Source organism: Schistocerca gregaria, chromosome 2 (assembly GCF_023897955.1).
Source record: "Schistocerca gregaria isolate iqSchGreg1 chromosome 2, iqSchGreg1.2, whole genome shotgun sequence".
Lineage (NCBI taxonomy): Eukaryota > Metazoa > Arthropoda > Insecta > Orthoptera > Acrididae > Schistocerca > Schistocerca gregaria.
The window spans coordinates 415,600,358-415,613,268 of NC_064921.1; the positions used below are offsets into that span (position 1 = coordinate 415,600,358).

The window sequence follows — 12,911 nt, forward strand, 5'->3', positions numbered from 1 at the left end:
CTACAGTAGTACAAGTTTACATGCCAACTAGCTCTGCAGATGATGAAGAAATTGAAGAAATGTACGATGAAATAAAAGAAATTATTCAGATAGTGAAGGGAGACGAAAATTTAATAGTAATGGGTGACTGGAATTCGAGTGTAAGAAAAGGGAGAGAAGGAAACATAGTAGGTGAGTATGGATTGGGGCTAAGAAATGAAAGAGGAAGCCGCCTAGTAGAATTTTGCACAGAGCACAACTTAATCATAGCTAACACTTGGTTTAAGAATCATGAAAGAAGGTTGTATACATGGAAGAACCCTGGAGGTACTAAAAGGTATCAGATAGATTATATAATGGTAAGACAGAGATTTAGGAACCAGGTTTTAAGTTGTAAGATATTTCCTGGGGCAGATGTGGACTCTGACCACAATCTATTGGTTATGACCTGTAGATTAAAACTGAAGAAACTGCAAAAATGTGGGAAATTAAGGAGATGGGACCTGGATAAACTGAAAGAACCAGAGGTTGTACAGAGTTTCAGGGAGAGCATAAGGGAACAATTGACAGGAATAGGGGAGAGAAATACAGTAGAAGAAGAATGGGTAGCTCTGAGGGATGAAGTAGTGAAGGCAGCAGAGGATAAAGTAGGTACAAAGACGAGGGCTGCTAGAAATCCTTGGGTAACAGAAGAAATATTGAATTTAATTGATGAAAGGAGAAAATATAAAAATGCAGTAAATGAAGCAGGCAAAAAGAAATACAAACATCTCAAAAATGAGATCGACAGGAAGTGCAAAATGGCTAAACAGGGATGGCTAGAGGACAAATGTAAGGATGTAGAAGCTTATCTCACTAGGGGTAAGATAGATACTGCCTACAGGAAAATTAAAGAGACCTTTGGAGAGAAGAGAACCATGTGTATGAATATCAAGAGCTCAGATGGCAGCCCAGTTCTAAGCAAAGAAGGGAAGGCAGAAAGGTGGAAGGAGTATATAGAAGGTTTATACAAGGGCGATGTACTTGAGGACAATATTATGGAAATGGAAGAAGATGTAGATGAAGACGAAATGGGAGATACAATACTACGTGAAGAGTTTGACAGAGCACTGAAAGACCTGAGTCGAAACAAGGCCCCCGGAGTAGACAACATTCCATTAGAACTACTGACGGCCTTGGGAGAACCAGTCCTGACAAAACTCTACCAGCTAGTGAGCAAGATGTATGAGACAGGCGCAATACCCTCAGACTTCAAGAAGAATATAATAATTCCAATCCCAAAAAGCAGGTGCTGACAGATGTGAAAATTACCGAACTATCAGTTTAATAAGCCACGGCTGCAAAATACTAACGCGAATTCTTTACAGACGAATGGAAAAACTGGTAGATGCAGACCTCGGGGAGGATCAGTTTGGATTCCGTCGAAATGTTGGAACACGGGAGGCAATACTGACCTTACGGCTTATCTTAGAAGAACGATTAAGAAAAGGCAAACCTACGTTTCTAGCATTTGTAGACTTAGAGAAAGATTTCGACAATGTTGACTGGAATACTCTCTTTCAAATTCTAAAGGTGGCAGGGGTGAAATACAGGGAGCGAAAGGCTATTTACAATTTGTACAGAAACCAGATGGCAGTTATTAAAGTCGAGGGGCAGTGGTTGGGAAAGGAGTGAGACAGGGTTGTAGCCTCTCCCCGATGTTATTCAATCTGTATATTGAGCAAGCAGTAAAGGAAACAAAAGAAAAATTTGGAGTAGGTATTAAAATTCATGGAGAAGAAGTAAAAACTTTGAGGTTCGCCGATGACATTGTAATTCTGTCAGAGACGGCAAAGGATTTGGAAGAGCAGTTGAACGGAATGGACAGTGTCTTGAAAAGAGGATATAAGATGAACATCAACAAAAGCAAAACTAGGATAATGGAATGTAGTCAAATTAAATCGGGTGATGCTGAGGGAATTAGATTAGGAAATGAGACACTTAAAGTAGTGAAGGAGTTTTGCTATTTAGGAAGTAAAATAACTGATGATGGTCGAAGTAGGGAGGATATAAAATGTAGACTGGCAATGGCAAGGAAAGCGTTTCTGAAGAAGAGAAATTTGTTAACATCGAATATAGATTTATGTATCAGGAAGTCGTTTCTGAAAGTATTTGTTTGGAGTGTAGCCATGTATGGAAGTGAAACATGGACGATAACTAGTTTGGACAAGAAGAGAATAGAAGCTTTTGAAATGTGGTGCTACAGAAGAATGCTGAAGATTAAATGGGTAGATCACATAACTAATGAGGAGGTATTGAATAGGATTGGAGAGAAGAGAAGTTTGTGGCACAACTTGACTAGAAGAAGGGATCGGTTGGTAGGACATGTTTTGAGGCATCAAGGGATCACAAATTTAGCATTGGAGGGCAGTGTGGAGGGTAAAAATCGTAGAGGGAGACCGAGAGATGAGTACACTAAGCAGATTCAGAAGGATGTGGGTTGCAGTAGGTACTGGGAGATGAAGCAGCTTGCACAGGATAGAGTAGCATGGAGAGCTGCATCAAACCAGTCTCAGGACTGAAGACAACAACAACAACAACAACATCTCATCATACATTTCTTCAATTTGTTCATCACCTGCAGAGCTAGTTGGCATATAAACTTGTACTATTGTAGTAGGTGTGGGCTTCGTGTTTATCTTGGTCACAATATGCGTTCAATATGCTGTTTGTAGTAGCTTACCCGCACTCCTATTTTTTTATTCATTATTAAACCTACTCCTGCATTACCCCTATTTGATTTTGTATTTATAACCCTGTAGTCACCTGACCTGAAGTCTTGTTCCTCCTGCCACCGAACTTCACTAATTCCCACTATATCTAACTTTAACCTATCCATTTCCCTTTTTAAATTTTCTAACCTACCTGCCCGATTAAGGGATCTGACATTCCACGCTCCGATCCGTAGAACACCAGTTTTCTTTCTCCTGATAACGACGTCCTCCTAAGTAGTCCCCACCCGGAGATCCGAATGGGGGACTATTTTACCTCCGGAATATTTTATCCAAGAGGACGCTATCATCATTTAATCATACAGTAAAGCTGCAAGTCCTCGGGAAAAATTACGGCTGTAGTTTCCCCTAGCTTTCAGCTGTTCGCAGTACCAGCACAGCAAGGCCGTTTTGGTTAATGTTACAAGGCCAGATCAGTCAATCATCCAGACTGTTGCCCCTGCAACTACTGAAAAGGCTGCTGCCCCTCTTCAGGAACCACATGTTTGTCTGGCCTCTCAACAAATACCCCTCTGTTGTGGTTGCACCTACTGTACGGCCATCTGTATCGCTGAGACACACAAGCCTCTCCACCAACGGCAAGGTACATGGTTATAGGGGGGGGGGGGGGGGGGGGGAGCAGTGCCTAATGAAATTTCTCCTCTTGCAGAACACTTAGTGCAGCATCAGGTAAAGTATTGTAAGTTTCCTCAATTTTTCTTATCATTTCAAATTTGCCTATTTCTCTGCACCATCCTGTACAGTATTCAGGGAGACACATTTAACATCACTCAATTCTTTTTATGAGGTATGTATTTGTTTTGTATAAGACCAGTACATAATTGGTATTAACCACTTAGCATATTAATGCTCTCTAATGGCAGCAGCCTTGCCACATTGGAAACTCCATTTCATGAAGTTAAACCTTAGTCTGTTATTGCTTGTTAAAGAGTAACTGAATCAGTTCAGCTTGTGTGGAAGGAACAAGTCAAAAAATAACAGAACTTGAGTTTATATAAATAATTTTGGATCTATTTTGAACATATTTGTCTGACTGTTATTTTGTGTATTCTAATGATTTTGTTGTGATTATTATCATTATAATTAAATTAAACAGCAAGTACACAAAATCTCTCTGTTTATACTGACATGAGACTTATTTGCAAATCATTAAAATAATATGCATTCTAGTTTGTAAATGCAAATTCTGTTACTTTCAGAAGCACTGTTATTTTAATAAATTCAGTTGGGAAGGGTGAACCACCAAATTGCTGAAGCACATGGACAAGTCTGTGTTTGCAATGCAAAGTATGTCAGATGTAGGTGGTATATGTAAATATAAAAGAAAATGCATGCTCTGCTTACTTTCATTTTGTTATGTCATATGGGATCATATTCTGGGCAATTCATTAAATTGAACAAAAATTTTTAGAGAGCAAAAGCATGTAATTAAGACTCATTTGTGTTGTAAATTCAAAAACATCATGTAGAAACCTGTTCAAGGAACTGGGCATTCTAACCACTGCTGCTCAGTATTTTATTCCTTAGCGAAATTTGTTGCAAATAATGTGTCTCTATTTCCAACCAGTAGCTCGTACATAGTATCAATACTAGGAATAAGAACAATCTTCCTCTAAAGACAGTGGTCCAGTATTCAAGAACACATATTTTCAATAAATTGCCAACAACCATTAAAAGCTTGGTTTCAGATAAAGCATAGTTTAAACAGAGTTTGAAAGACTTTTTGTTTGCAACTACTTCTGTTCTATAGATGAATATCTTAACAGGGACTGTTAAAGACTAGCTCAAGTAAAATGTCTCTTAGATTTCAGTTTTGACTGTGTTTGATCACAACAGTCATGATAAGGTATTTTTGTGTGATACATTTATAGTAACAACTATGGCAGATGATCAGGGAAGTGCGAGTATTATATTTAATTTTTTTTTTTTTTTTTTTTTAAATTTTCCTTTTGACATGTTCTACACCCACAAGAATCATCTCATTTTTGGATCTGTGGAACAAAAACTGAACCTAATCTAATCTAATTTAGGTGTTCACTCTGCCAACATATCTTTTGCTACTTACTGTAAAGAGACATGTTAAGTTGTGGACGGGCAGAATGAAAAGATACTTACACATTAGTTTTTGTATGACACAAACTCCAAAACTTTAAGACATCATCTAAGATAGGTTTCAATTTCAAATGAATAATTAAAAAATACAGAGTATTGTTACATAATAAATACAAAAAATTGTACACTTTGTTCTATGCCATGAAACTGATGGTAGCAGTAATGTTGAAAGTGCACTTGCTTGTGGTCTTCATCCAGCTCTGAAAAAAGAGAAATAGCTCTAATTTTTCTAATGTTAAATAAACAGTAATGTGGATCAAGTACAAAGTTAGTCTAACTACCTACAGTGCATCTGAAAGATTTACTTAGCTTGGTGTCCACCAAGTTCAGTGCATGTTTATGGGAAAGAATGTAAATTTCTGAGGACATGAAAGACATAATCTGGGTCACTAACTTCACAGGTATACTGGGTTCCTGCACAGCAGTGGGATATGCCTCAGTTCTTCATTAAAATAACATGAGGCCAATCTGGTGGCTTATCTGTAACAACTCCATTGTCTCATAAAAATATAATCTGGTTATAGTGTGACAGGCCTCCATAACACATGAATCATGTTGGATACATCCAAATATTATTGATTTTGCATATCAGACAATCACCCACTATTGTCAGCTTTTTTTTCCATTCACAATCTAATCAGTCTATTCAAAAAGAGTGCAAGAAAGTGTTTTACTAATTTCACGTACTACACTACATTACAATGTGTGATGAATCTGCTGTTTCCGAGTTGCACTCAGTATGCTAAGGTACATTTACTTTGGTCTAAGTGAGTCACACATTGAAGAAAAACAAATGAAATACAGGGTGTACATAAAGTCTGGGAACACTTTCAATTATTTATTGCATAAAAACTAAACATTGTACAGATGTCATACGTATTGCATTTTGAAGAGAAACTCTGAAAGTTTTTTTTAAAAAAACATTTGATATGCGAATGATGAGTGACCCGGCAGACTTCAATACAGTAATAGAATTCTTGCCATACCCGTCCCAGATTGCTTCATCAACTGTGGCAGTAACTTTCTGTATTCTCTCCCTGAGCTCTGCTACATCACATGGTAGAGGCAGTACATACACCAGATCTTTAACATGTCCCCACAGAAAAAAGTCACATGGAGTAAGATCTGGTGATCGGAGAGGCCATTTCATGAGACAGTTGTCCCCTTCTGTAGCATGGCCGATCCATTGTTGTGGCAGCTCCATGTTCAGGTACCCACAAACTTCACGATGAAAATGGGATGGAGTTCCATCCGCTGAAAGATGAATGGAGAGTCCGATTGCATTTGAGGCATCAGCCTTTCCTGCAACATGTCCAAGTAGGAATATCCAGTGACAGTCTGTCGGCGAAGAAGAATGACCTGTACAGTTTTCAGCATGGCAATGCACAAAAGACATTTACTTGTGGGGAATAATGCTAAAATTCAGTGCATTCCTGTGGCTGCTTTGTACCCCAGATTCGACAATCATGCCCGTTCACTTTCCCTTTAGTGTGAAAAGTGGTTTCGCCACTAAAAATTAAACAATCACTGGTGCTAAGCCCATCCTCATTCAGTTGTTGCAACTGCGAACGATACTCAAAACGCTTGTCTTTGTCCTCGTCATTGAGCTTCTGCACTAGCTCCAATTTGAATGGTTTCATAGACAGCTTTTGTACTGTCATTGGAGCCATTTCGATTTCATGGGATACATAATGCACTGATTTCCTTGGACTCCTTATGAATGTCTCTCGTGCGTGCTCCACATTCACTTCACTCACACTAGGACATGCGCTTCTCTTTGCCAGGCACAAGCAACCCGTCGTAGTGAATTTGTCGTGCCAGTGATAAGTGGCCTTCCTTGTTGGTGGCTTCTTATTGTACTTGGTTCTAAACATCCATTGAACAGCTGTAGTACACTTGTTTTTGTCGAACTCCAACACACAGGAAGCTCAGCTCTGCACCTTAACTCACTGTGTTTGTGACTAGTGCTGACTATCGGCAAATTACCAAACTATGCTGTGGCGGAATACATGAAAAAGCCTTGCAGGGTTTCTCTTCAAAACGAGATATGTATGGTATCTGTACAATGTTTGCTTCTTGTCCAATAAATAATTGGAACTGTTCCCAGACTTTATGAACACCATGTATTTTAATGTGACTGATTGAAAAGTTGACAGTGGTATAAGAAAAGACTACAGAACACCTACAGTGTACAATATATTCGGGTTATATTGAAGAAGAGATACCTCTTAAGCATAAGTCTGTTCTTTTCAACACTATTTATTGCTTATAAAATATCAAGCACTAAATCAAATTTCTTATTGCAGTGAAGCTGTGTGGAGCAGCCTCGCTCGTATGTGTGTGAAAACTCGGCGCCTTGATGTTGCATGGGTATGTTTGGGTCACATGCAACATGGTCGTGCAGCTTTTATTTTGCGTCAAGCAGCCAGTGAACCAGAACTAGAAGCCAGGGTTGGAATTCTGGCCCTGCAACTTGGTCTCAGGGTGAGCAAACATTTTACATATTTTATTTAACTTCTTATTGGACTGCAATGTAATGGAACTTCTCTTTAATACTCAAAACCAGAGTCACAACTTTTTAACTCTCTATGTGATTTGTAATATGTGCATCTTTCTATGAATTGTCTTTGTCTCTCAACATGTATCATTCGTAGATACTACAGTAGAGAGAAATGTCGAAGTATTCATCACATGATAATGTTCACCCTAAGATGTGAATTAGCGATAATCTGATTGAGGTGGCCAAGATCTGGTGCAGCATAATTAGACAGTATTACAAGAACCCATAAAAATCTATATAGAAGTCTCTTAATTTAACATTTGTCAACAATATTCATTTATAACAACCATATTATTCTAATTAGTTCCTGTATGGGTCACAACAACATTGATTGAATGCTCTATCCACACTGAATTTATTCATAGACTTCTAAGCCAACATTAAATGACATATTCACTCTCAGAGTCACACCAGCTCACACATTTTATAATATACGTACAAGTAAAATAGTTACCATGACAATAATATAATTAAAATTTGACTTTGAACAAATACTCTTAAATAAGCACTGTGACACAATGTAGCAGTAGTAGTTATAGACCACCCTTTTATCAGCTGCCCAAGTACAGTGGATCAAATGTAGCTGAAGTTCAAATAAGCTTTCATTTAAAACTACTAATGTGTGTCCAGAATGAGTTTTCACTCTGCAGTGGAGTGTGCACTGGTTTGAAACTTTCTGAAAAATTAAAGCTATGTGCTGGGCTCGGACTTGAACCTGGGCATGCATGTTAATGAGCAGAAAAGGTAATGATTAGTGGCTGCTGTAGTTAAACTATCTATTTTGTTATTCAAAACTTTTTCTAAATGAGCGGTTTGTTAGAGGCTGAAAATACCGCTTAAGTTGCAAAGTTCTTTTATTATCACACAACCAGTTTTCGGCTCTCATAAGCCCATCTTCAGGTGTCGAACTTGGTGCTGCGGCTCCCGAGTGTCGCGGTTGATGACCACTCAAGGGCCACAGCACCAAGTTCGACACCTGAAGATGGGCTTATGAGAACCCGAAACTAGCCATGTGATAATAAAAGAACTTTACAATTGAAGCTGTATTTTCAGTCTCTGGTATAATGCTCAGTTGCGGATGTTCCCCCAACAGGATTGTTTAGAGTGGTTTATGTTTATATACTTCTGCTAAGACCCTGTCGTTGACAGTAGCAATCTAGAATTAACAACTTGAATTTTTTAGTGATATTTGTCATTGACCCCTTGATGATCTTGAAATGAATTTTTCAATCAGTATTGATGTTGTTCATGTTTCTCGCATAATTTATAGCAGACACATGAGTGCAGCTAGTATACCCAACACAGCTTCACCTTGCCAACCCAGGTCTTCAAATGCATCTGTACTACTCTGTGGCTGCTAGAGTATTGTATATATATCTATATTCCAAGATAATAAAAAATGCTCACATTGTAGTTACTAATAGCATGGGTGACGCATGTTTCGAATGACAGTTACAAGTAGTTTAAACAATATCCTTAACACCAAATAATGTAATTGTTGTTGTGGCCTTCAGTCTAGAGACTGGTTTGATGCAGCTCTCTTTGCAAGCTCCTTCATGTCCAAGTAACTACTACGGCCTACATCCTTCTGAAACTGCTTGGTCTCCCTCTACGATTTTTGCCCTCCACGCTTCCCTCCAATACTAAATTGGTCATCCCTTGGTGCCTCAGAACATGTACTACCAACCGATCCCTTCTTCTAGTCAAGTTGTGCCACAAATTCCTCTTCTCCCCAATTCAATCCAGTGCCCCCTCATTTGTTACGTGATCTACCTGTCTAATCTTCAGCATTCTTCTGTAGCACCACATTTTGAAAGCTTCTATTCTCTTCTTGCCTAAACTACTTATTGTCCATGTTTCACTTCCCTAAATGGCTACACTCAATACAAATATTTTCAGAAAGGACTTCCTCACACTTAAATTGATACTCAATGCTAACAAATTTGTCTTCTTCAGAAATGCTTTCCTTGCCAATGCCAGTCTACATTTTATATCCTCTCTATCTCGACCATCATCAGTTATTTTGCTCCTCAAATAGCAAAACTCTTTTACTACTTTAAGTGTCTCATTACCTAATCTAATTCCCTGAGCATCAGCTGATTTAATTAAAATACATTCCATTATCCTTGGTTTGCTTTTGTTGACATTCATCTTACACCCTTCTTAATGTCATCATCAAACCTCCAAGTTTTTATTTCTTCTCCATGGATTTTAATTCCTACTTCAAATTTTTCTTTTACTTCTTTTACTCCTTGCTCAATATACAGATTGAATAACACCGGGGATAGGCTACAACCCTGTCTCACTTCTTTCCGACCACTACTTCCCATTCGTACCCCTCAACTCTTATAACTTCCATCTGGTTTCTGTACAAATTGTAAATAGACTTTTGCTCCCTGTATTTGACCCCTGCCACCTTCAGAATTCGAAAGAGAGTATTCCAATCAACATTGTCAAAAGCTTTCTCTAAGTCTACAAATGCTAGAAACGTAGGTTTGCCCTTCCTTAATCTAGCTTCTAAGATAAGTCGTAGGGTCAGTATTGCCTCACGTGTTCCAATATTTCTACGGAATCCAAATTGATCTTCCCCAAGATTGGCTTCTACTAGTTTTTCCATTCGTCTGTAAAGAATTCGCGTTAGTATTTTGCAGCTGTGACTTATTAAACTGATAGTTCGGTAATTTTCACATCTGTCAGCACTTGCTTTCTTTGGGATTGGAATTATTATATTCTTCTTGAAGTCTGAGGGTATATTGCCTGTCTCATACATCTTTCCCACCAGTTGGTAGTGTTTTGTCAGGGCTGGCTCTCCCAAGGCTTCAGTAGTTCTAGTAGAATGTTGTTTACTCCCAGGTCCCTGTTTTGCCTTACGGCTTTCACTGTTCTGTCAAATTCTTCGTGCAGTAGCATATCTCCCATTTCATCTTCATTTACATCCTCTTCCATTTCCATAATATTGCCCTCAAGTACATTGCTCTTGTATAGACCCTCTATGTACTCCTTCCACCTTTCTGCTTTCCCTTCATTGCTTAGAACTGGGTTTCCATCTGAGCTCTTGATATTCATACAAGTGGTTCTCTTTTCTCCAAAGGTCTCTTTAATTTCCCTGTAGGCAGTATCTATCTACCCCTAGTGATATGTGCCTCTACAGCCTTACATTTGTCCTGTAGCCATCTCTGCTTAGCCATTTTTCGCTTGCTGTCGATGTCATTTTTAAGATGTTTGTATTCCTCTTTGCCTGCTTCATTTACTGCATTCTTATATTTTGTCCTTTCATCAATTAAATTCAGTATCTCTTCTGTTACCCAAGGGTGTCTACTAGCCCTCATCTTTTTACCTACTTGATCCTCTGCTGCCTTCACTATTTCATCTCTCAAAGCTACCCATCCTTCTTCTATTGTATTTCTTTCCCTCATTCCTGTCAATTGTTCCCTAATGCTCCCCCTGAAACTCTTTACAACCTCTGGTTCTTTCTGTTTATCCAGGTTCCATCTCCTTAAATTCCCACCTTTTTGCAGTTTCTTCAGTTTTAATCTACAGCTCATAACCAATAGATTGTGCTCACAGTTCACATCTGTCCCTGGAAGTGTCTTACAATTTAAAACCAGGTTCCTAAATCTCTGTGTGACCATGATGTAATCTATCTAAACCCTTCCAGTATCTCCAGGTCTCTTCCATGTATGCAGCCTTCTTTCATGATTCTTAAACCAAGTGTTAGCTATGATTAAGTTATGCTCTGTGCAGAACTCTACCAGGTGGCTTCCTCTTTCATTCCATACACCATTCCATACTACTTTTCATTCTCTTCCTTTTCCTACTATCGAATTTGAGACCCCACAACTATTAAATTTTCGTCTGCTTCACTATCTGAATAATTTATTGTTTTGTTTCTCCTAATAATGATGTCCTCCCGTGTAGTCCCTGCTTGCAGATCTGAATGGTGGACTATTTTCCCTCTGGAATATTGTACCCAAGAGGACACTATCATCATTTAACCATACAGTAAAGCTGCATGCCCTCGGGAAAAATTATGGCTGTAGTTTCCTCTTGCATTCAGCCACTCACAGTACTAGCACTGCAAGGCTGTTTTGGTTAATGTTACAAGGTCAGATCAGTCAGTCGCCCAGACTGTTACCCCTGCAAGTACTGAAAAGGCTGCTTCCCCTCTTCAGGAAGCACATGGTCGTCTGTCCTCTCAACAGATACGTTTCCGATATGATTCCACTTACAGTACTGCTACCTGTATCTCTGAGGCTCACAAGCCTCCCTACCAACGGCAAGGTCCATGGTTGATGTAATCAAACACCAAATATTTAACAACATATATATTTTGTAACTGTGTGCAAGTTTTGAGTATCAAAACATATGACCTCAGCTACCTTCTCTCTACATTGGAGTCACATAGCACTGAAGTTCGAACTACTTGTGACAGATAGCAACTATACAGTAGTATTAAAAAAATATTGTGAACTCAAACCTAGTACATTAACTGTAAACTATTTGGAAACGTGGCCCTTCCATGTTGGTCACATGAAATATTGTTTCTCGTGTGCTGTATGAAAGAGATCCAGTTTACAGTGGTGTGACTTTGACACTTCCTTGTGCATGGCCGTGCAGTGCCTTCAGGTAACAATGACGTGTTCTGTGAGTTTTGAGCTAATATTAGATGGCATCCCAGTTTTATTTGATAGAGCTGATATTGAGACACTTTGGAAGCTACAGCATGACAGGAATTCATCTTCCTGTTGCTATGGTCCAGTCTGTAGGCAAACTGTTCGAAATATTGTGCTGAATGAAATTGAGCCTGAAAGATTGCAGAATGTGTTCGCAATTATAAGGGAATATTTCTAATTTTACCTTAATTGTTTCAATAATCATATGTACTTCCTTACACCAGGGTTGCATGGAACCAAAAGCACATTGAAGTATTATGGATAAATATTAACTTTTTGGAACTGTTAGTGCCACTACTGAAATCTAAGCAAGAAGCAAGGGAGAGGAAAAGGTACAGAAAAGTGAAAGAAGGTGTTGGCCCAGATAGACATTGGAAATATGACAAGAGGAAATCATGCATAATTTGCATAAGATTTCATTTTTTGTTTATTGTTTGAGTCATCTGATTGTTTGGAATGAATGGAAGCTGCACTGTAGAAAAAGAAGAAAAATTAAATTGCATTTTCAGTCCATATATGTGATACATTAGAAAGAAGGAAATGCAAGATATTTAACTAAGTGAGGGAAACTAACTGTATAAGCCACTTGAAAATTAAATTCGGAAATTTGTGGTAAGAACTATGAGACCAAACTGCTGAGGTCATTGGTCCCTAGGCTTACTAACTACTTAATCCAACTAAAACTAATTTATGCTAAAGACAACTCACACACCCATGCCCCAGGGAGAACTCGAACCTCCGACGGGAGGAGCCCTGCAAACTGTGACAAGATGCCTCGGACCACACTGCTACCCCGCATGCAGTTTAAAAATTAAG

General features: G+C 38.7%; 1 protein-coding gene across 2 annotated transcripts in view; it reads left to right on the plus strand.

Moving 5' to 3' along the window:
* The window catches only part of LOC126323604 (intraflagellar transport protein 140 homolog), a 248,926-nt gene that overhangs the window by 162,363 nt on the left and 73,652 nt on the right, over window positions 1–12,911 (plus strand). For both annotated transcript variants that reach the window (XM_049994696.1, XM_049994697.1), the window contains one exon: window positions 7,169–7,346. In XM_049994696.1, the coding sequence (XP_049850653.1) occupies window positions 7,169–7,346 (178 nt within the window). The remainder of the gene's footprint in view (window positions 1–7,168; window positions 7,347–12,911) is intronic.